The 25,392-nt window shown below is 36.4% G+C and overlaps 1 protein-coding gene and 1 long non-coding RNA gene across 6 annotated transcripts in view; one reads left to right on the top strand and one right to left on the bottom strand.

Moving 5' to 3' along the window:
* LEKR1 (leucine, glutamate and lysine rich 1) overlaps nucleotides 1-25,392 on the bottom strand; it is a 192,324-nt gene that overhangs the window by 15,346 nt on the left and 151,586 nt on the right. For all 5 annotated transcript variants that reach the window (XM_072959700.1, XM_072959696.1, XM_072959713.1 and 2 more), the window contains 3 exons: nucleotides 16,998-17,088; nucleotides 5,462-5,626; nucleotides 1,883-2,182 (listed from right to left, as the gene is read on the bottom strand). In XM_072959700.1, the coding sequence (XP_072815801.1) occupies nucleotides 1,883-2,182; nucleotides 5,462-5,626; nucleotides 16,998-17,088 (556 nt within the window). The remainder of the gene's footprint in view (nucleotides 1-1,882; nucleotides 2,183-5,461; nucleotides 5,627-16,997; nucleotides 17,089-25,392) is intronic.
* On the top strand, nucleotides 1,009-23,654 carry LOC140696077 (uncharacterized). The gene is made up of 5 exons (XR_012072079.1): nucleotides 1,009-1,073; nucleotides 17,011-17,275; nucleotides 18,905-18,993; nucleotides 19,794-20,261; nucleotides 23,575-23,654. It is a non-coding gene; the product is annotated as an uncharacterized lncRNA (long non-coding RNA).

Below are 25,392 nucleotides of genomic sequence, written 5' to 3'. Positions count from 1 at the left end.
CCCTCGTGTAACCCTTTTGCGTTGAGTGTGGGTGAGACTTGTTGATTCATTTCTAATGAGTAGAAAGTAGCAAAAGCAACGGGATGAGGTTAGGTTACAAGAAGACTGTAGCTTCTATCCTGGGTGCCTTCTCTTGTACTCTCTCATTCTGACTTGCTTGCTCTGAGGGAAGCCAGCTGCCACACTGCCAGCTCTTCTGTGGAGAGGTTCATGTTGGAATAAACTGAGGGGGGGCCTCTAACCAATAGCCAGCACTGAACTGAGGCTCTCAGCCCAGTATCTGTGAGGAAATAGATTCTGCTAACAACCACATCACTGAGCTTGGAAGCCAACCCTCCCCCAGTTGAGCCTTTAAATGATACTGTAGCCCCAATACCCTAACACCAACTTCATGAGAGGCCTTGAGCAAGAGGCACACAGCTAAGTCCCACATTCAGATCCCTGACCCTTAGAAACTATGAGATAATAGATAGTTGTTGTTTAAAGCCACTGAATTTGATGATAATTTGTTATGCAACAATAGACAACTAAGGCAAGCCCTTAAGTCTAATTTTTTTAGCTTTTAGTCTATGCTTTTTATATAAGTTTCTTTTTAAGTTAATCTTTCTTCTGATGTCAATTTAATCACTCACATAATACTTCCTTTAAATTTCTCTTTGAGAGAAAGGAATGGCAGTTGTCAGTCTTATTCATAATTGCATATTGATGCAATTCATTTCATAATTATAATTACGGCACAAACTTTTTATTTTGGCTTATAATTTAAATATAGCAAGAACATGGTATATTTTTAATAATCTATGTTACTACTAGCACTTTCCTTTTATTAAGATGCCAAAAAAACAAACAAGAATATTACTTGTCACTAACATTCAGAATCTTCTTTCACTTGCCTTTATTTGCTATACTGTCATAGATGGAACCAAAGATTCTAATGTGACAATATTCTAATTCTAGGTTATTGGAGAATTGCTCCACTGTCTTACTAATCAGTTTGGGCTGATATAACAAAATTCCAGAGACTAGGTGGCTCAGACAGCACAGTTTTGGAGGCTGGGAAGTCCAAGATCAAGGTTAGGGGCCTGCTTCCTGATTCATAGACAGCCATCCTCTCGCTGTGTCCTCACATGGTAGAAGGGGCGAGGAAGCTCTTTCATAAGGGCACCAAGCCCACTCCTCTCTCATGACAGAATCACCTTCCAAAGTCCCACCTCTACATATCATCACATCGTGGATTAGAGTTCAACATATAAATCTGGGGGGACACACCAACATTCAATCCATAGCATCCACCATTCCTAAGCTGCTCAGCAGTTCAGAAATAAGACTTTGTTAGGGAAAAAAATTTTCAAATCAAAATAAGTCTACTCCAGTTTAAATAAAAACATTGCTGAAATAATCATGCATACATAGGAAAGAAGACCAATACGTGTAAGTTGTAAGTTTAAGTTGACAGAAAAATAAAACCCCAAGGAATAGTTACATTTAAAATATATGTCCAAAATATTAACTTAAGCAGCAAGTGCTCTAAAAGTTTCCTTGGAAAACATTTAATGTCAAAACAAATAAGACATAAATATATAAAGATTTCTAATCTTAGAGGTTTTAAATCATCATTTGAAACAGTAGAACTGGCTGAGGAAACCTTAGAGATTATGTAGTTCAATGTCTTATTCATTTTACAGAAAAGGAAGCCAGGTCTAGAGAGGTTAAGTGCCTGCCTAGTTAAGGACAGAGCCAGGATATGACCCCAGGTCTCTGACTAACAGTCTAGGAGCCTTTGCATGACAAGCTGCCTTTCATGTTTTTGCTTGTTCATTTGTTTTTTGAAAGAATATACACTCATTCACTGATTGTAATGGTTCTATCATCTGCTTCCTACCTCTTCCTGGGACTGGTTGAATTTTTGTATCAGTTGTGTTTGTGCCAGCATCACTCTTTCCAGTTCATCTGACTTCTGTTTCATTTCCTTCCTCAAGTCCTCTGAAACTGAATCATTACTGTCAATTTCCTTCTTCAAGCGTGATTCAAACTCTGCAAGCAAATTTTTAAGGTTTTCAATTTCTTTCTCCTTTGACTCGGATTCTTCAGTATATCGAATATGAGATTCATGGAGTTTTTCTTCAAGAGTGGCCACTTTCAGCCTTAGGTCTCTAGTGGTACCTTCGATTAAGTCAGATACCTGTAAGATAAATCTTGCATTAGTTTGTAGGCAATATTCTCTAGGTAACCACAGAGTTCTCGTGGTTTGAAGAGGCTTATTCTAAATAATTGGTGTTCTCTTCTAATAAGATGAAAGCAAATTCTATGACATGTAGGCCTTCAAGATTTTCTTTTTATGTATGTATGTATTTATTTATTGAGTAAAAGTAGATTTTTTCAGAGAGATACATACTCCATAGACAGAGTATAGGCCATCTCAGAAGGCCAGAGAGGCCATGAGGTGCAGGGTTGGGTGCTTAGTTTAAAGTAAGAGGGGATACACACTCCATAGAGTGCGGTCTGTCTCACTTCGAAAGGAAAGCGGCCACGAGGTGTGGGGCTTGTTTATGGGCTTGGTAACTTCATAAGCTAACAAGTGGAAGGATTATTCCAACTACTTTGGGGAAGGGGCAGGGATTCCCAGGCACTGGGCCATCACCCACTTTTTGACCTTTTACGGTCAGCCCTCAGAACTGTCATGGCACCTGTGGTTGTGTCACTTCCCATGCTAATATAATACAGTGAGCGTATAACAAAGCTCAAGGTCTACTAGAAGTCAGATCTCCAACCATCTTGGGCCTCAAGGTCTATTGGGGGTTTACTTTTCCGCCATCTTGGTGCTAACTGCTGTGTCATTCCTTTTTTGGCTGTGCCCTGCCCCCTTCTTTCCTGTCTCATTCTCCCCTCAGAGCTTTAACTCCTATATGCTTATAGGGCTGCAGAGGGGTGGAGGGCCATCTTCCATCACTGTTTTAGAGCTGAGTAGGGGCATTGGCCCTGCCTACCATGGAGTAAAAACAAGATTTTCTTTTCAAAAGTTAAGACTAAAATTTTATTTTTTTTTCACCTAAAATGGCATTGCATTAGTCACTTGGGCATACTTGGAAATATATAAATCTCTGTGGCTGAACTGGGCTACCAAGGACAACTCAAGCCTTAATAAAAAATGTCTGTCTGGACCACTCTAGAGTAGCTTTGGGACCTAGAAATGCCTAATATTTGGGGATGCATGTAGGAGAGCATCACAGTTACAGTCTACTCAAACCATACCGATGAGTTTTCCTCTGATGTATTTCTTTTCTTTCTTGAATGTGATGACTGGAGACACCCTAGATAGTATATCTTCTAGAGCAGCACTGACCAGCAGAACTTTCTGTGATGATAGAAATATTCTGTGCTGTTCTGTATGGTAGCCACTAGCCATGTGAGACTATTGGTGGTGGTGTGCTGGTAGATGTTTAACAATGGACTCACACACACACACAAGCCAGATTTATATTATCCAGTTTCCATGGTGTAAATACTGTCACTAAAGCCAGTTCCAAGCTATGAAGGTGACATCACTGATCACTGAGTTGGAAAGAAATGCACACAATAGACTCTTGCTTCCTAGTACTGGCTGTTGAGCACTCAAAATGTGGCTAAAGTGACTGAGGAACTGAATTTTTCATTTTAATTAATTTTAATTAGCTGAAACTTAAGGAGACACATGTGGCTCCCATATTAGACCATGCAGTTCTAGAGGATACCAGAATCACTTGAAAATAGACTTCTTCTCAAGATGGTACCTCTAGACAAAGAGATAAGAGAATAACTTGGAGACGCTTCTCCTCAAAGTCATGAAAGTCTTTAGAAGGGAAAAGACTGCTTGTTTTCTTTCTCCTTAAAAAACAAAACAAAGAACAAAAAACAGACAGGCCAGGAAGAGCAAAGCTGCTTCTGATGAAACATATTCTTATTATTCACGCTATGGATATTGTCATATTATAAATATTAGTACAACAAGAAAAGCAGCCCATGAAGAATCTGGAAAACATTCATAGACCAAAGTTTCAAGGATTTTGTGACTACTGCTTAAGAGTTGTGTATCCAAAATCTGTTTCAAATGTTAAATTTACATTAACAATAACTTCTACAAGAAATCTATTCACCATACTTAGTAATTGTATAAATTAAATTAAGATTTCTCTTTCTTCCATTAATCCAGGAACGAAGAGGGTCACTGCTAGGTCTGAACAGTAGTTGCGATAATCCAGAGGGCTGACACTGGAACAGAGCAGGTTACCCTTGGGAGAGGAGGCTCACATAGCCACAAACATGTTTTCATGTTTTTAAAAAGGCAGTCAACATTGAAAAAATCAAGGGAATTCACTCACTGAGTGAATTTATGACTTCTTGTGAAAAAATTGCAGCCCCTGGCAAGTTGGGGCCTGCCTTTCAGCACTCTGCTGCTGACGGTCCTGAGCCACCCAGGACTGCAACAGAGGTCACAATGTGAGGGGAGGAGGGGGCAGGGGCAGGAGCCAGGAAGCAAGAGGCCTGTCTAGGACAGAGCCTGTCCAGAAGAGGTGGGGCCTTGCCTGAGCCCAGGTTACCAGCTCCCAGCACATGCTCCATTGTCCCAGTAGGACTTCACTTACAAAACACAAATCTGAAGATAAAATTATTGAGAATTTCAAGACAGCATTTGCAGAGCATTAAACCTGAAGCACGAGGCCTTTCTGAGTGGGGCCCTGTGACGGTGCACTTGTCACATACTCAGGCAGCTGGTCCTGCCTCTTGTTCACAGTCAGCTACTGAAAAGGCTGTACCACAACCTCTGGACACCAAAGTAGGGGCTAGTTAAGTCTCATTTGGTGTTTAATTTACACAGACTCTTAATGAGTTTATTCAAAATATGGCTTCACCACCGGGTCTTGGTTAACACACACACACACACACACACATTCTATGCTCAAGTCTGATAAAAATAGGGGAAACTTGACCAATACTTAATTTTAAGTTTAGGACAAATGTGTCCTAAATTTAAGAAATTATGGAAGTGTGACTACATTTAAAAATATTACCCTTCATTCAAAAATATTTAGAACTGAAAATATTTGTAATTAAAGGGGATAGGCTTTAGTGGTTGATAAACTTTTAATTATGTAAAACACCTCATTATCTTTTGATGTTAGATATTTGAGGAATTGGAGTATCTAACCATGCTAATTATTAGTTATATAATTTATGCTGTTTTAAAAATAAGTTTATTTTAATAGGAAAAAATTCCATACACAGCTGGATTGTATGCTTATATAATTTTTCTCAGTTATTCATTCTGGAGAATAGGCAAACCATCCTACCTCCCTAAAACTAAGGCACAATGACTACGAGGTAAGCTTCTGGAGTTATAACTACACTAGTACTCCTAGGAGGAGATAACCAACATCTATAGTTTTAAACCCCTTAAATAATGATAAACATCATAATGACAGACCTTCATTTGTAGCTCCTCTTGTTCTTTCTTATACTTTTGGATTATTTCTTGATGTTTTTCCCTTTCAATATCAAGTTCCAGTTTAGCTTCTTCCTTAAAGAGAAGAGCTTGCTCCTGAAATTCAACTAAATGTTGAGCCCTTTCCTTGGCGAGTTCAGCTTCAATCTAGAAAACAGCATTTAACACACATATAGAGCCATTTTACCTTAAGATAAGTAAACTAAACTTATTTTCAACTCTAATATTTTTTCTTCCAGTTTCTACTAGATATAATTGACATGCAGCACTGTATAAGTTTACGGTGTACAGCATAAAGATTTGATTTATATATATCCTGAAATGATTATCACAGTAAATTTAGTGAATATCCTCATCTCATATAAATACAAAATTAGAGAAATAGATTTTTTTCTTGTGACAAGATCTTTTAGGATCTAATAATTATTAAAAATTCTAATATTATTTTTAAAATTCTAATATTTAAAAAAACCTGACTTAGAACTTGGTCCAGAAAAGTTGACCTTGGGACAAATATTCTTAGATTTTCTAAGATCTTCAAGACCTGCAGAATGAGTAGAGAAGGTAGGACACTATATTATAACAGTTTTCAGAGATTAAAAAAAAGCTTAGTCTTCTGTACATTTATAGTGTAAACTTAGTCCTTGGCAGGGACCCTATGAGGAACAAAACATTGATTTTGAGGCTCATATACCAAGTTCCGCTGGAAACTCAGAGTTGGATACAAGATACCAATGTTGATTTTTTAAAAATAGTCCTTTCTTGATGGAGACCAGAGACAGTTTTGGAGCCATAGATTATCATTTTAATGTGACTGAGGCCAGAAGGATGATTTAAGGAAAACACAGTCAGTGGCGCCTATATCTAGATTTTGACTCAGAATCACAGTGCTGGAAAAGACCTTAGGAATCCCCTAGTTCATTTTCACAAGCTTCCATGAATTGTGGAAAGAATAAACAAAGGCTTTGGATTCAGAGTTTAAATCCTGGCTCTAAATCCTGGCTCTGCCACTCTAGCTGTGTGATCTTAAGTTGTGACTATAATCTCTCCTGGTGGGGTTAAAACTAGTTCCCTTGGGGGTCATTATGAGGATTAAATGAGACGAAACATCTGTGTGAAGCTTGAGCATGAGCAGGAATACAATAGTCAGTGGAGATTACTTCTACACCGCGACTTAAGTCTCTACCATGGAATCTGCATCAAATGATTGTCTGTCCTGTGCCTGAACACCACTAGGAACCATAACTCACTCCTTCCCCAGCAGGCGTTTTCATTTTCAGACAGTGCTAAGCATTAGGAAGTTTTTCCTTTAGTTAAGCCAACATGTCTTTCCCTGTGCTTTTTAACCATTGGTTTTGGCTCAGCCTACTAGAGCAAGACAGAGAACAAATCTGAGTACTGGAGTCATTCAGGTCTAGGAGTTCAACTAGTGAGATTAGAGAAGCGATTCCAGTGACAGGCTGGCTCTAAATTTATGTTGTGCCTTGATTATGAATTCTAAGAGAGAGTAAATGCCAGACAACTTGGGAGAAAAAATGTTAAACCTGACTTACTGTGACTGTGACTCTCACGCCACTAAGAGGAGAAGGAGAGAGATCAACTTAAATTTCTCAAGGGAACACTGAAACCACGGTACCAGGAAACAGAAAGTTTGCTAAGTTTTCAGAAAGCCCTTTAAATTACATAAAATGCAGATAGGAGACTAGCCCCAGTGTGGGGTCAATGGGGTTTACTGCACTGGGTGTAGGACTAAGCATTTGCCTCAAGGCAAAACAATTAACTTTTATACTCAATGCACAGAGTTATTTTGCCTCTCTCAAAAATAAATTTCTGGATTGTTTGGGGGAAGGGATACTGAAAATCATTTAGGACATGATAGAATTGTTCAGATGTATTGCTATCTGACTACAAAAGATGAGGAAAGCCTCAGGGTACTCAGAAAAGAGCAGATGTTCTTCTGAATCCCAGGTACTTATATTAACCTGCCTCTTGGTAGCCATTTAGATACGTCACAGGTGTCTCAAATAAATTGTCTGAACCAGAGTTCTTGAAACAACCCCCTCCCCACCTGTTCCCTCCTCAATGCTCCCCATCTCAGGACACAGTGCCACCACCTACCTGGTTATTCAAGTCAGTAACTGGGGCATCATCGTTCACACTTCTCTCTCCCTTACATTCCACACAAATCCACCACCAAGTCCTGTTCATTTTGCCTCCAAAAGATGCCTTGAATCCATCCATTTCTCTACATCTCTACTTCTACCACCTTAGTTGTGGCCATCATCACCTCCTGACTGGCCTCCTTACTTCTACTCCTGTCTCTCTCCAGTCCATGATAGACACAGCAGAGTGTTCTTCACAAAATATAAACTGGATTTTTTCATTCCTTCTTTGTGGTGCATTAGTATAAAATCAAAACTTCCAGACATGATCTGCTACTGGACCACCAGCAGCCCATATGACACATTTAAAAACACCTTCCTTAGATGAACACAGCCTAGTGCTGGCACAGGACTTGGTGAACAGAGCCCAGGCTGGATTCAGCTCCCTCCTCTCGCCTGGCCTGTGCAGTTATTCACCCCAACACCAAATACGGCAGCCCGGGACTTCTCCTACCTGACTTTCACCACTTACCCCCTTTGATCACTGTGCTCCAGCCACACTGGAGCAGGTAAATCAAGAATACACAAAAAGGGGAAGCCAAATGCAGAACATTTGGAAAAATTGCAAGGTATAACTTTAAGAGTTAATAAACCACAAGATACCTTGATACTATTAAAAAAAACCCTAAATAAACACTTTTTGAGAAGCTCAAGAAAAATTTGTGCTGAGGTACTAAAATATCAAGTGTCTGAAAGATTCCTTGTGTGGTTAATTGGTACAGCCAAATAGTTATTTTAGGATAAAAAGACATCTTTCAAAATATGGACCGATGGCTCAAATTAAGAGAACAAGAATGCACACAAACTAGGCAGAACAGGACAGACTGTAAACTAGATGACAGAAGGACTTTTAAAAACAGAAGGTCTTTAAATTTCTTATGGAGAAGAGGCCATTTAGGAAATCAGCCGAGTCCCCGATGAAGATGAAACAAAAGAAGCATTCAGGGAAGGAAAGTGGTGGCTGGCTGGGTTGAATGAGTAGAATGTTCTGTTCTACCTGAGTCAGGAAGAAAGGAAATCTTCTCGTCCCTGAACTACTCTTTGAATGAGCTAGTGTAGGTAAAGGGAGGAAAAAAGGGAAGGAATAGATGGAAGGTGGAAAAGAAAAAGCACTGTAGATAGAAGAGTGATTTACTATTTCTGATTTGGTTTTTAATTTGCACAACCTGAGAAAGAGAAGCAAAGTGATGAGCTTCAGGTAAGATTTCTAAACATTTAAGACAGCTATAATGGGAAGCCAAAAAACAACTGAACATATTGACTCTGTAGTACAGAGATGACACTACCAGTTCCTTCATGATCTGAAGAGTTTGAACAAAATGATGAGCCCACAACCACAATGATTTGCTTAAGCTTGTATATTATTTGTCATTGAGAAGATGAATTCATGTCCAGTTGTCATGTTTATGTCTTTCACATGTTGATAGGAGCTGTTTGTTCAAAATATCTTAGATGGCAGGACTTCTGTTTATACAAAATAAATGAATTAGGATACTTAATCACTATGAAATCACCTTCTTTATCTTTGGTAATATTTAAATATCCAATGTTCACAGCAGCACAATTTACAATAGCTAAGACATGGAAACAGTCTAAATGTCCATCAACAGATGACTGGATAAAGAAGATGTGGTATATTTATACAATGAAATACTATTCAGCCATAAAAACTGACAACATAACACCATTTGCAGCAACATGGATGTTTCTGGAGAATGTCTTCTAAGTGAAGTAAGCCAGAAAGATAAAGAAAAATACCATATGAGATTACTCTTATGTGGAATCTAAAACAAAACAAAACAAAACATAAATACAAATCAGAAACAGATGCATAGACATAGAATACAAACTTGTGGTTGCCAAGGGGATGGGGGGTGGGAAGGGACAGAATGGGATTTCAAAATGTAGAATAGATAAACAAGATTATAATGTATAGCACAGTGAAATATATACAAGATCTTATGGTAGCTCACAGAGAAAAAAATGTGACAATGAATATATATATGTTCATGTATAACTGAAAAATTGTGCTCTTCACTAGAATTTGACACAATATTGTAAAATGATTGTAACTCAATAAAAAATGTTAAAAAATTCTGATTTCTTTCTCTGAAATCTGCTTTGTTTGATAGTAATATAGCTACTCCAGTTTCTTTTGATTTGTTCGAGCCTATCTTTTTTCCATTACTTTTAACCTATTTGTTAAAATATTTCTTTATATAAAAGTACATTTCTTGTTGGCAATGTATAGTGGAGTCTTTCATTTTTGTCCAACATGACAATCTCTCTCTTTTAATGGGGGTATTTAGACCAGAGCGTGGCATACTATGGCCCACAGATAGACTTCATTTACACACGGTCTATGACTGTTTTTAAGTTAAAATGGCAGAGCTGAAAGGTTGCAACAGAGACTGTATGTCCCACAAAGCAAAAATATTTATTAACTGTCTTTTACAAAAAAAGTTTGCAAACCCCTGGTTTAGACCATTTACATTTGATTATTGATATGATTAGCTTTAAATCTATCTTGTGTTTTACATTTGACCTACCTCATCTTTTCTTTCCTTTTTCCTCTTTTTTTGTCTTCTTTTCGATTATTTTTTTTAATTCAATTTTATCTTCTTTGCTGGCTTACTAGCTGTAACTCTGTTTTTCTATTTTTGTGGTTGTGTTTTTCTATTTTGTGGTTTAGAGTTTATGGAATATATTTTTAACTTAATGCAGTCTATCTTCTAGCGATACATCACTTCATGTATTGTATAAGAATCTAAGTGTTCTCACCACCACTACCAAAACAACAAAAGTAGTTACATGAGGGGAAGGATACGTTACCTAACCATACTGTAGTAATTATTCTGCAATATAAGTGTGTGTCAGATCATCATGTTGTACATCTTAAATCTACACAGTGTCACATGTCAATTATACTTCCATAAAGCTGGGGAAAAGAGGGGGCTGTGATGGTTGGTTGAGAGGTATAACTAGACTGAAAGGATCCCTTCCTCCTTCCCTTAGATTCCCTGCCAGTGTTCCCCACTCACCAATCCCAACCAAAGTCAGAGGGTCTAGGAACTATTGCTCTCATCCATTCAATTCAGGCTTTTGGGGTAGAAAGCAGGATTTCAAGGGTGCAGAGTGGCCTTAGTGGGGCAAATGAAAGGAGTCTGGCTTAACCCATGAGGTAAATGGAGAAATTCTCAGAGAAGGGTAATCTACCAGGCAGATACCCCCAGGAGGGTCCACTGTACTTCCCAGCTCACTGTCAGTTTGTCAGCCCACTGCCCTATCTCTTGGCCCATTTTTTAACTGGAAACTTCAAAGGCGATTTGTTATTTTCCCTTCTAGCCTCCATTGTCCTTTTTTCTAGCAGTAATACCTGCCTTTTTTTTTTTTTTTCCCTCAAGGATTTATTCTTCCCCTACTGTCAGTCTCTGAGTTGAGTGGGATTCTGGCCTGCAAGGGTGAGCATGTGACCCAGTCCTGAGTGAATCAACATGCCCAGTCTTGCTAACTGTGGTAATTGGTCCAAAATTGAGCACATGGTTCAATTAGAATCGAACAGCCACAGTGAATCTTTTGCTAAGAATATGGGAAAGAGATGGGAGGAACTGCTGCTCCCTTCTTGCCATCAGGAGAGACAACCTTGAGTCTGAAGACGAAATCAAACTGGCAGAAAACCAGCCTGAGAGCCCTGACTCTAGCTCGGCCTGAAGGGAGCTCGCCATTGAACTTTGCAGTTAAGAAAGCCAATAAATTACATTTTCAATTCAAAAAAAAAAATCTTACAATAGTATAGTTCCATCTCTTCCTTCCCAGATATTGTGATATTGTTGTCATATATTTGGCTTCTACATGTTATAAATCTCAGATTTTAATATTTTTGTTTAGTGTATTATAATTTAAAGAAATTTAAATGATAAAAAAATATATTTATCCACATGTTACCATTTCTGGTGTTCTACATTTCTTTGTACAGATCCATATTTCTGTCTGGTACAATCTTCCTTCTAAATAAAGGACTTCTTTTAACATTTCTTATCGTGTAGGTGTGCTGGTGATACATTTTTTCCAGCTTTTTCATTCTGAAAAGATCTTTATTTCACTCTGTTTGAAAAATATTTTCATTTTGTATAGAACTCTAAGTTGGCAGCTCTCACTGCCACCCTCCCATCCCCATCCCACCCTTCTTCTTTCAGTCCCACTGTCTTCTTGCTTACATTGTTTACGATGAAAAAAAAAATCTGCTGCCATCCCTATCTTTGTTCCTCTATATATGTCTTTTAGTCTCTGGTTGCTTTTAAGATTTTCTTTTTATCACTATTTTGTAGCAGTTAGATTATGTCTCTTGGTGTGCTTGAGGTTTGTTGAGCTTCCTGAATCTGTGGGTTTACGGTTTTCATTAAATTTTAAGTTTTTTTAGTCATTATTTCTTAAAATATTTTTTCTTCCTTCTCCTGTCCTTTGAGAATTGTAATTAGGCCACATGAATTTGTTTCACAGCTCACTGATCCTCTTTGTTTGATTCTCTTTTCTATCTTATTTTGTTGCATAGTATCTATTGCTGTGTCTTCATGTTCACTAAACTTTTCTTCTGGGATGTTTAATCTTCCATTAATTCCATCCAGTGTACTTTTCAATCTCAGACACTGTAGTTTTAATCTCTAAAAACTCAGTTTAGATCTTATTAATATATTCCACATCTCTACTTTACATGATCAATTTTTCCTGTAGCTTTTGGACATATGGAATACAGTTATTGTAATTATCTTAATGTCCTTGTCTGCTAATTCTAATACGTGTCTTTCTGAGTCAATTTTTATTTGTTGATTTTCTACTCATTATGAGTCCTATTTTACTGTTTCCATGCATGGCAATTTTTGATTGGATGCCAGACATTGCAAATTTTACCTTGTTAAATGCTGGATATTTTTGATTTGTATAAATATTCTTGAACTCTGTTCTGGGATGTAGTTAAGTTTCACAGAATCAGCTTGATTTTTTAATGTCTTCCTTTTAAAATTTGTTAGGCAGGACCAGCTCAGCATTTAGTTCAGGGCTAATTATTCCCGAATACTGATTCAGGACCCTTCTGAGAAGTCTCCCTAGTGCCCTGGGAATTATAGGTTTTCTGGTCTGGCTGGTGACAGCAGGCATTATTATCTGCCTTGTGGAAGCATCTGGTACTCTTCTCTCTCATCCTTTCAGATGGATCTCTCTGGCTTTGAGTAGTTTCCGCATATATATGCACTGATCATACATATACTTAAGGGAGATCTTTGTAAATATCCAGCATTCTTTGTGCAGCTCTCTCCTGAGAACACTATTCTGTGAATTTTAGCCACTTTGATCTCTCTGGACTCTTAGTAATGTCTCCTCAACAGAGAACCTGCCAAATTCCACCTGGATTCCCACTCCCTGCATCATGGCCTTAATTTTTTTTTCAAGGCACTAAGTCAGGGCAATCATTGGTTACCTTGTTTATTTTCTACCTCCAAGAATCACTGTCCTTCACTGACTGATGTCCAGTATCTTAAAAACATTGCTTTCTATCTTTTCTCCAGTATTTCAGTTGTTTTAGAAAGGAGAGTAAATCTGGTTCCTCTTAGTCCATCTAAGCTGAATACAGACATTTTGGACTTTGTATTTAGCTCTCATTTTTTAAAGAGGGGAGTGGCATCAGTTCTCATTTCCTAGCTGTATAACTTTGGTAAATTACCTAACTTCTCTGATCTTTATATTTTTCCATGTGCAAATAGGAATAATAGTGTTACAATGATTAAAATTACATTGATGAAAGGCATTCAGCACAAGGCTTGGCATATGGTAAAAACTCTAATAATGGAGACTATTTTTATTATCCAGATTAAGGGTTTAAATCAGATGACATCTGCAGGCTATTCCAGACCTAAATTTTTATGATTTTATTAATTCAGTTTTGAAAATTACATTGCATAATTTAAAAAACTAAAGTGTGCCCACAATATTCATTTTAGCTGTGTATTTATTATACATAAATGAAAATTGAAATTTGTAAATGACAACTTTATCCCTGTCAAATTTTATTTCACAAGTTGTCCTTTTAAATTTCACTGAAATACACTACGAATTATTAGGCCATTTGGTTTTTCCATTTTGAAGAAGAATTTAAGATTTTTTTTTTGCCTCCCCCCCTCAGTGCTAGAATTGTTTCTTAAAGTAAACTTTTTCTCCCTGTATTTTCACTATCAATCCATTTGCTTAGCCAGGAAGTAAGTTTTGTTTAACTATTGGTTTCTAAAAACTCTATGTACTTTTACAATGGGGGCAATAGTATAATTTTAAAGTGTTCCATGATGTAATACCTTAGTAATAATCTATGAAAATATTTGGTTGGAATTTGTTTATGGCACTGCAAAGTGATAGTAAGAGACTACCATTTATTGTAAGCACTCTGGCTATAGATTTTTTAATCACAACATTTTAGCTGAAAAGTAACAACACTTCATTTGGAGCCAGTTTTAAATGTTCAGCATGCACGTTAACTTGCTTTCCTCACATCAGAACAATACTTGAAAAAAACAAAAATCCATGACAATTAGTAAATATGCAGTTATTTTAAAATGTGCCATCCTTGTTGCATAGCAACTATTGATTCTATTATGTTCTTTTTATATACTCTAAAATAATTAAGCACAGGCACAAATTGCTATCTACTTTTTTTTGAATGTTAAAAGCATTTAAGTTACGAAGTTTATTTTAATATGTGTATTATATATTTGTAAAGGGAACATTTCATTCCTACGCAGAGGCACAGTGACCCAAGAAAGAGACGACAATGTTATATTAGCGATTCTTCTTTCTCATGAGAGGACTTTCAGGGAACTTTTTATTCATAGTCTCAGTAACTAACAACCAAGCATAACTGGCATTTGTTGACTTTATTGCTCTGGATCTTGATTTACTGCTAAGCTAAATGATAAGATCTATTAACAAGAAGTCATGCCCTTTCAACAAAATGAAATGTCCATTTTTATTACAGAGAATTATACAGGCCAAAATACATCTATGATATAATTAATCTATTAGAAAGATATCATGGCCTTTTTTTTAGCATTTTATTTCATTAATTTCTTTTTGAGGGAGGAGGTAATTAGGTTTATTTATTTATTTATATTTGGAGGAGGTACTGGGGATTGAACCCAGGACCTTGTGCATACTAAGCATGTGCTCTAGCACTTAAGCTATATCCTCCTTACTTCGTGGTTTTAATAAGAGCTTAGAGAATCTTACATAAGTTTATTTTCATTAACAAATCAACTTAGCATAAAGCAAGAACCTAAAACTTTTAGATGGTCAGATGCTAACACTAACTTGCTGCATTAGCACTTCAGGGATGGGCACAGTGAGCAGCAGTACTAGAGTGGGTCATGAATGCAGAGATTCCACATGTAGATTATATCTGAAGGTTCTTGGTGGGTGTGACCATGGAGATGAGGAACTTCTTACATAAGCAAACGCAAAAAAGTTCACTCTGTCAATCTAAGAGGAGCTCAGGAGCTTGAGGGAAAGGAAAGATCTGTGAATCTCCATCCACATTAATTCCATCAGTGAAATTTCTGAGTCAAAATATGGGACATTTACAATATCTATATATATTGCCAAGCTTCCCTCCAAAAGATTGCTGTAATTTTCAGTCCCTTAAACAGTTAAGAATGAAAGACTAACTCATTAGACGTTCACTACAACATAAAACTGAAGTAGTAAAAAATAATCTCTGATTGCTTTAATTTGAATTTTTTTGATTGCTAGTTAGGTGGATCATCTTTTCATATTTTTAAACATGGATTGGTAAGTATCGGGGAAGTGAATAAGAACAGACTAGCCAAATGAGTACACTGAGGCTAAAAAAAATTAAAAAGAAATAAAGAAGTGTGGGCTTTAGAGAAGAAGGAAAAGAAAAAGCCTATGCTACAAAATAAAACAAAATAGTAATGAGACACTTAGAGCAACTTCAGTCCATACTCTCAAATTTTAATTGTTGCCTATATGGAACTGTCACTATAGTGATCATTTTTGTTATAGCCTGAATGTGCTGTCCCCAAAGGACAAGGGAAGGAAGACTGATTTATTCTCAGTACTGGCTGAGTATGACCAACTGTGTGAAGACCGGAAGTGAAAGTGATAAATTTAGAATTGACCTGATACAGCAACAATACCTAAAGGATTTCAATCTGTAGATAGCAGAGTGGGGGATTCCAGGTGAAGATGTTAGTTTGAAGGTAGCTACCACTGGTTGCTTGAGGTTACAAGTTATAGGGTCTAGTCACCAAGGAGAAGAATCCGATAACCAAATAAGTTGTCAGGGCTTCCGTCAAACAATCTGAATTTCAGAAGCCAGCTCTAGTTCTAGATGCAAGTTAAGGCATAATCAGAAAACCAAGACAGGAGGCTAGAGCTAGGGATAGGTGCTGGGAGGGGACGAGAAAACAGCGGGGAGGTTTTGACTCAGTGTGCACCATGAGGCCTAGAGATCAATCAGGAAGTATCAGAAGTTGATGACAGGGAGATGATGTCTCTACCTCCACAACTAGAGCTGTGTGCATGGCCTGAGAAGGCAGGGGCTAACAATTTAAAAAATACGATTTGTATTCTTTAAAATGATGAAAGCAACACACATTCATTGTTGAAAATTTGAAAAATATAGAAAAGCCCAAAGGCAAAAATCAATGTAATTTTTTCATACTCTAAGAACAAACATTTTCTTTGTAAGCAGTGAGCTAAATATTTATTCATTTTATTTGCCAAAAGTTCATACCTGAATAATTTTAAGTCATTTTTCATCCTGTTATATTATCTTCTTAAAAGCAGAGAAATTGTAAGAATGAATTAATATTCCCCTGCTTTTAGGATGTGGTCAAATGCAGATTCTGTCACTTTATGGGAAAAAAATGTAAATATTTAAAAGTAAAAATTACACTTTTACATGAGAATCAAGAGGTATCTTCATCTTACATAATTTCAAATTATATTTTTATCTTTTTATTTCCCATTTGTTGTCTAATATTTTTGAAAACACATATATCATAAGCATGTTTGGTCTAGGAAATTCCAGAAAGAATCAAAAAAGTGCATAGAAGCAGGGAGGGTGTAACTCAGCAGTACAGTACCTGCTTAGCATGCATGAGGTCCTGGGTTCAATCCCAGTACCTCCATTAGAATAGTAAAAAAAATAAGTAAACCTGGTTACAACACCCCCCCACAAACAGTTTTTAAAAAAGTGTGCCTAGAAGCAAATAAATCTATCTGAAGTAGTCTGATAAATGGACAGAATTTTTAAAAAGTAAGACACATTCTACTGAAAGCCACATTATTGTTACCTTCTCCCTCCAGTTATCATTCAACAGCTTCTGTCTAAGGGTTTCCTGTAGCTGCTCGATGCTTTTCTGATGTGAAATTAGCATCGATTCCCTGAAAACCATAAACACAACAGATGAGTCAAGAGTCACCGCTAACACTCTTCTGAAGTTGTAGTTCCTGCGTCAGAGAATATTATTTCACAACTCAGTCTGTTTATTCTCTTCAGCAATAAATATATGCTGCTATTATATATCCTTTTAACTGTTGTTAACAGCTATTTAAAAACACTGCCAACAAGGTAAGTATTTTCTTAGGTTTAATTTTTGCTTAATAAGTAATACTATTATTTTTGCTTGAAATAGTAACAACATATGTGGAGTCACAAAAATAGTAAAATATCATACACTGTGGTTCCAAAGTTTATGACTAAATTCTAGCACTAGACAATATTTTGTTTCTTTAAAAAAGGAAAATATGTTGGGATATGCCACAAAATCAGCACGTTTGTGGTTCCTGCTAGATTTATTTTTCTTTTATTTATCTCAAATGCTGATAGGAAAAAAACTGAATTAAGTAGAGGGTAAAGCCTGAGATGCTATATGGTACAAAACGTACTAGAAAATAGAAAACACAAAGAACAATTTAATCCACGTAATTGGATCTTAAAGCTTAGTTTGTGATCCTCCAGGTGGAAGTAAGAGTGATAGACTCATGAGAACATTTCACAGGGGCATTGGAATTGAGCCTTTAAATATTACAAATCGTGGCAAAAGCATGCCTGTTGATCAGGACTTCCCCCCCCGCCCCCTACTTATAATCACCATGACCCTTCTCATTTTCTATGTAGGTGATTCCTCCCTATTGCTTATTCCTCTTTCTAAACCCTTTGTTTTCCATCATCACCCTCTTCCCTTTAGCTCTGACCCCTTTTCTGAAACTTGTGACTTTTATTTATAACTGCCTGTTAGACATCTCCACTCTAATGACTCATCAACAGTAAAGATTCCACATGTCAGAACACAAACTCATCATCATCTTCTGCAGTTTGCCTTTCCTTTTGACTTCTGAAACCTTCAAAAGTCAGAGTCTTTAGCTTAAAATCCCTGAGTCATCTCTGACTCTTCCTTCTTGTTTTACTACATCCATTCAATAACAAGTTCTAAATATTTTGCTCCTTGGTGCACCTCAAACTATTTCCTCCCTTCCTTTCCCACTACTAACAGTTAAGGTTCTTGACTTTATTTCCCACCTAGAGTATTGTAATAGACTCTCAATCTACTTATTGATCTCTATCCTAGTCTCACTTCTGCAATATTATTAAACATTTTCTTACCATAATAAAAATAGTGTCTACATTTCTACATTAGAAAATTTTAAGGACCCAGATATAAGACACATTTGACTTGGTAACCAGGATTATGAATAGCATTTGAGGGAAAATGATTGAAAAGAACAAAACTTCCCAGACTTTTTCTCCCCAGAAGTGTGTCGGACTAGTTACCTTGACAACTTTCCTACTGAAAATAAGTATTTTTTTCTTATTAAAAAAAATCTTAAAATTCATCAGTGATCTGGACAAAAAAGTGAAAAAGACTCAGGGAACAAAAATCAAGTGAAAACGGAAAAATATTATCAGTGGAAAACTAGTGAAGTCTGAAAAAAGTGTATAGGTTAGTTAATTATATTATACCATGTTAATTTCTTAGCTTTTACAGATGTGCCATGGTTATGAAAAATGGGCCAAAGGGAAACATAAACTCTCTGTACTGTCTTGGTAAATTTTCTGTTAATGTAAAATTATTCTAAGCTAAAGTTTTTTAAAAATGAAGTGGAAAGAAGAATACCAACAGTAAGCAGAGCACTGAAGCCAAATATCACCGTGAAGGTACTTTCCAAATTTGATGAATTTGAGCTTTAAATTTCACAGCCATGAAGGGCACTGGAGTCAGGAGAGAAGGAAGAATCTAAGAGGAAACTCACCTGCATAAAACTGCATCTCAAAGAGTGATACATGCAGTAAGTCATTTTTGTCATACTATATGTCAGAATATGAAATTCCCACCTAGTGCGTATGAAATACAAATAACACCTCCACTCAAGGAACAAAAAGGAGATTACTGGCTTTGAATTCTGGTGCTAGGTAGAGGGGGAAATACAAATCTCCCACGAGAATTTGTAAACACAAGCCAATCCTAAAGCAGGTTTGTATCCTGAATTCACACTACCTGAGTGGCCCAAAAAGCTTCATATTAAGAAGATACCTTAACATTGTGTTAGGTTAACCTTGCCTCCAGATGCCTGGTAGGAAAAACACCAGTATTTTGGGGGAGAAATCTATCTTCAACCTGAGACTTAAAGAATTCCTACAGATAAGGATTCAAGACCTATGACATCATAAGTTTTAAAACCACAAAATTATTTTTTAAAAAAGTCAGTAAGAAGAAGAATGAGCAGACACAAATGATAGTATAATCAAACTCACAAATTCTAAAGTATTGAATTTTCAGATATAGAATATGAAATAAGAATGTTCAACATGTTGGAAGAAATAAAATATTAATTTAAATGACTAATGAAATCTGAAAAGATCAATTGAACTTGTAGAAATAAAAATATAATAATTGAAATGAAAAGCTCAGTAGATGGTCCTATAGCATATTATTCACAGCTAAAAAATGAAGTAAACTGAAAGGGAGATTCAAAGAGATTATACAGGCTGCACTACGTAAAGTCAAAAATATGGAAAATATAAAAAAGAAGTTGATACATGGAGGGTAAAGGGAAAAGATCTAATATTTATCTATTTATCATTTCAGAAGCAAAGGAGAGAGAAAGGAGAGGAAGGATATTACAAATGAAAAACACCAACCCGCAAATCTAGGAAGCCCAAAGGATTCCAAGCAAGATAAGTAAAAATAAATCTCATAACTCAGCACTTGGTAGTGGAAATGAAGAATATCAAAGTTAAAGAGACCTTAAAAGAAGCTGGAAAGAAAAAAACCCAGATTATCTTCAGGAACCCAAACATACTGAAAACTTATTCGCCAAAAGAAACAAAGGAGGCCAAAGACAGCAAAATAATACATTCAAAGTCCTGTGAGAAAATAACTGTCAATCTGAAGTTGGGTACCCAGCAAAACCATCTTTCAGAATGAGGCTGAAATCAAATATGCTCAGAATAATAAAATCTGAGTGTTTACTACTAGCTAAAGGACTTCTAAAAAACATGCTTTGCAGGAAGGAATATGATCTCAGAAGGAAGGCCAGGCATGCAAGAAAAAATGGTAAGCAAAGAAACTGGCAAGCACACAGGCAGGGAGGGCATCTTGGGCATGTGATCAGGACAGTGTACAGGGCTCATGTTCCAAAGGGGTCCCTGCACCTCAGGCTTAATGCTCTGTGGCCACCACTGAGAATTCTTAATCATTTTATCTTTGAATCTGTGTTTTGTAAGTGAGGTCTGCTGGGACAATCAAGCATGTGCCAGGGGTTTGGAGCCTTGGCTCACACAGTCCTACCTCCCACCACCTCCCTGCATCCCCAGGATGGTTCTCAAACCTCTGCTCCCTGACCCTTGCCCAGCATTTGCTGCGATCCTCCACTTCCAGTGGGGATGCAGACCTGGGCATGGGCATAGGGAGGGCTGGGAATCCCATGTGTGCTCCCTTTGCTGAGTCTGGGGCAGGGCCTTGGTACCTGTGAGAACCCGCACCCATTCTATGATTTCTCTGTGCCCAAGGAAGCACAAGATTCAACAGCAAACAAACAAAAATACCATGATAGACTGAGAGACAGTGAAGGAAAAGAAAAAGCTGCTTTTTAGTTTTCTGAAAAAGGGGCCCCACATTTTCATTTTGCTCTAGGCCTTGAAAATTACGTAGCCAGGCTTGCATGTAAGTACTTGTAAATAAATATCATATGTATAACATGTTAGTTTTGACTGTGTGTAATTAGTTGGGCTAACAAAAAGACAGAACTAGAACACTAGACAAAAATGTAGAATATGTGTCAGGATGGCAACTATCAGAACTCAAGTGTTTTTTGGTCCTTGTACTATTCAAGAGGAGTTTAAAATATTAATTTTAGACTTCATTAAGCATGCATGGTAAAATTTCAAAAAAACCACCAAATGGATAGAAGTAGAATATGCCATTAGAGGAAACTGCACTAAGAAAATAAAAGAAACTCCAACAATACTACCTGCCCCCAAAGGCTCAAAAGGAGAAAAAGTGAAGAAAAAGAGAGAGAAATAGAAAGCTTAAAGTAACAATCATAATAATGGTAAATAAACTAGACTCATGAGTTCAAAGAGAAAGAGGCTTGATAAAAACAAACTTTGGCTATATATGTTCTGTATAAGAGATATTCCTAAAGCATAAAGATATGAAAATATTTCCTTTTTTGGAGAAGATTTAACAGAGAAATATTAAATAAAAGGAAGTACTCAACTATATTAATATCAGACAAAGTAGATTTTAAGACAAAAGTCATTACTCAGGGCTGATAATGCTAACAGATTAATACACCATGTATATTCTAAACTTATAAGCACCTTTTAAAATAGCCTTAAAATATATAAAGTAAAACTTTATAGAACTTTAAGGAGAAATTGTCAAACCCACACCATAGTGGTAGAATTAAACACAGCTCCCTCAGTTATACTAAATCAATCTGGGACCACCATATAAGTCATGGAAGTGTACACTGCCCAATTCCAGGCTGTTATGTGAATGGCCCTCCTGTAATGTGTAATGTAGCAACCTAGAATCAAGCAAACAAAAAACTAATTAAAAATATAGAGGACTTAAACAATGCAAATAATAAGAATGATTTAAGGTACTCACTTAGTAAGAAAATACGTAATTATTTTTCAGCTCACATGGAATTCATCACATATTAGGCCAGAAAGGAAATTTCACAAATTTAAAATAATTATTATACTATAAACCTGTATAGTCCAATATAGTAGCTACTAGCCACATGTAGCTACTGAGCACTTAAAGTGTAACTAGCCCAAATTAGGATGTGCTGCAAATGTAAAATACACATCAGATTTGAAAACTTAGTACAAAAAACCCTAAAATGTCTATGATAATTTTTAAAAGATGATTATATATTTATATGATAATTTGGAAATATTGGGTTAAGTAAAATACATTAAGATAAATTTTACCTATTTATTTTTACTCTTTTAATATGGCAATTAAAAATTTTAAAATTACAAATGTCGCTCACATTATACTTCTACTGAACACCACCATTATTGTCCATATTCTCTGCAAACAAAAAAATGTAAATATCTCCATGAATTTGGAAATTAAAAAAATGTGTTTCTGAATAATTCATGGATCAAATAAAAATCATAATTGATATTTTAAAGTCACAATTGATATTTTAACTTATAATTGAACAATAATGAAATTTCTAGATATCAAAAGTTATGGAATACAGCTAAAGCAGAAAGGATAAATAAATTGTGGTATACTTCAGAGTATAATAGAGATAAAGAAATGAATGATTCTCAGCTATGTGTAACAAACAGCACAATTGAAAATTCCAGGGACATAATCTTGAGCACAAAAAACAAATCATTGAATAATACATATAGTTTAATTTTTTTCCATGAAGATAAAATATATGCAAACCCCTACATTTTTTTAAGGAATACAAACATACTTGGTAGAATTGTAGAGTGAAGCAAAACAAGTGTTTTCTGTAGGTCTTTGTAGATGCTCTTTATCAGTTTGAGGAAGTCCCTCCTTTTTCTAGTTTGCTGCAAAAGGCAGGTTGGTGGTTACCTCTGAGCAAGAATGTGGAATTAGGGAGAACACCAAGGGACTTCAATGCTAATGGTAAAGTTTTTCCCCACCCCATAAACTGAGTGTTCATTGTATTGTTCTTCATACCTTATACCTATCTAAACTTCTATGTATCTATTCAATATTTATAAAAACATCAATGATAAAGCCTGAGCACAGAGTAAAATGGATATCTGGAGGAGAGAATTAAAGGGAAAGACCAAGAAGAGGGAATGGGTAGGTGAGAAGCAGGGAGAGGTTTATCACCCGCTATGCACACTATGGAAAAGTCAGTGTCAGCAAGCCCAGGAGAGGCAGAGGTGAATGGAGGGCAGGGTCCCTGTCCAAATGGTGCTCAAAATCCAGCAATGTAAAAGGAAGATTAATCTTTTAAAGTGTGAGGCGGACCCAGCAGGTTCTGGTGCTTGCTCAGCAGTCTCTAGCCTGGAGAAAAGGAAGTCAAACAGAAGGAACAAAGAATGAGGACAGCAAAAGGGGGATTACACTAAAAACCTCATCTGTGGCTTTCTTCCAACTATTTGGCCATTCCTGTCTCCTTTGCAGACTCATCTTTCTCTTCTTGTCGATTAAATGTTCATGTTCCTCAGCACTTTGTTCTGGGGCCTCTTTCTCTCTCTCTCTACTCTTTTTTCTAAGTAATCTTATCCACTCCTGTGGTTAAAATGCAATATAGATGTTGACAACTCCCAGATTTTATCTCCAGCTCACATCTGTTCTCTGGGCATCTGACTCATGTGTCCAACTCTCCATCTGACTGCTCTACTTTTATATTTCACAGAGTCATCCAAAACTCAAAATGTCTGTGATCTCAGAGGCTTTACAATGTCAAAGTTTATTTTTTGCTCATGTTATGTGTCACCAGCTGCTCTGCTCTGCATGCTTTGTTCCCAGGATGTAGTCCAAGAAGCAACTCTTACCTGAGAATGCTGTTTTTGAGGCAGACAGAAAAGAAAAATTGCCAAAACAGAGGATCTGTTAAAGCTGCTCAGAACTGCGTGTCACTTCTCTCACATTTCAGTGACAAGAACAAATCAAATGGCCAGTTCTGATGTCAATCAGGTGTGGATAGTATAGTCCTCTCACTGGAAGGTGCACAGTAAGTCACCTGGCAGCAGGTAAGTCCATCATAACTCTGAAAGCCTACTGGAAGCAACTGTGAGGATTTCTACCCTGGAGATGGGGAACATTCCATGCTTAGACTGTGGTTCTTTCACCTGGGAGTAATTTCTCCATCCATTTTTCTCCATAGCTCCTGGCTTTCCTTTCTGAGATGTACTATTTTTTTCATTATACAGCTTTGCCACATCAGAAGAAGGCATTAGAGATTTTGCCCTGTTGAGAGACAAACAGCTTTCTCAACTTCCTTCCTATCCGTAGAAGATTTGGTGGGGGGAGATGGTTTCAAGAGGATTTTTTAAAAAACAGATTTATTGAGATATAATTGAAAAACAATAAACTACATGTTTAAAGCATATACTTGGATGAGTTTTGACATCTGTATAAACATATGTGTGTGAAACCACTGCAATAAAAATAATGACTATATCCATCATCCCCAGTTTCCCCATGCCCTTTCTAAATCCCTCACTCCTGGTCTCTCACTCTTAGCAATCAAGAGTTTGCTTTCTGTCATTGTACATTAGTTTGCACTTTCAGAATTACATAAAAATTCTCTATATGCCATATGGTATGTTCTTTTTTTGTGTCTGGCATCTTTCATTCAGCATAATTCCTTTTAGATTTGTCCATGTTGTACCATTAATCAATAGTTCATTCTTTTCATTGCTGAGTAGTATTTCATCATATGGATATACCACAATTTGTTGATCCATTCACCTGTTGATGGACATTGAGGTTGTTTCACAGGTTTTGGCTTTTATAAATATAGCTATTAATATCAGTTGTAGAAGTATTTGTATGGATATTTCCCTTCATTTCTCTTGGGTAAATATCTAGGAGTGAAATGGCTGAGTAACAAGGTAAGTGTATGTTTAACTTTTTAAGAAATTTCCATATTGTTTCCCAAAGAGGTTGTACTGTTTTATATTCCAATCAGCAGAGTATGAGAGTTTCAGTTTCTTCACGTCTTGCCAACAATTGGTATGTATGTTCAGGCTTTTAATTTTTAGCCATTCTGAAAGTGTGTGGTCCTATTTCATTACGATTTTAATTTGCATTTCCCTAATGACTAATGATATTGAGCATCTTTTTAATGTGCTTATTGGCCATCTATGTATCTTTGCTGAAGTGTCTGTTCAAATCTTTAGCGCATTTTTATTGTGTTGTTCATGCTCATCTAACTGAGTTTCTCAGTTCTTTATATATTCTGAGAACAAGCCCTCTATGAGATAAAGATTGTGCAAATTTATGACAATGCCTTGTCTTTTCATTCTCTAAATAGTGTCTTTTAAAGAACAGAAGCTTTAATTTTGATGAAGTCTAATTTATCAGATTTTTTTTTCTTTTATGGATTATGCTTTTGGTGTCGAATCTAAAAAATCTTTGCCTAATACAAGGTCACAAAGATTTTTCCCCTGTTTTCTTCTAGAAGTTTTATAATTTTAGGTTCTATATTTAGATATACAGTCTATTGTGA

Source organism: Vicugna pacos, chromosome 1 (genome assembly GCF_048564905.1).
Source record: "Vicugna pacos chromosome 1, VicPac4, whole genome shotgun sequence".
Taxonomy (NCBI): domain Eukaryota; kingdom Metazoa; phylum Chordata; class Mammalia; order Artiodactyla; family Camelidae; genus Vicugna; species Vicugna pacos.
This window is presented reverse-complemented; position numbering and strand designations above follow the sequence as displayed.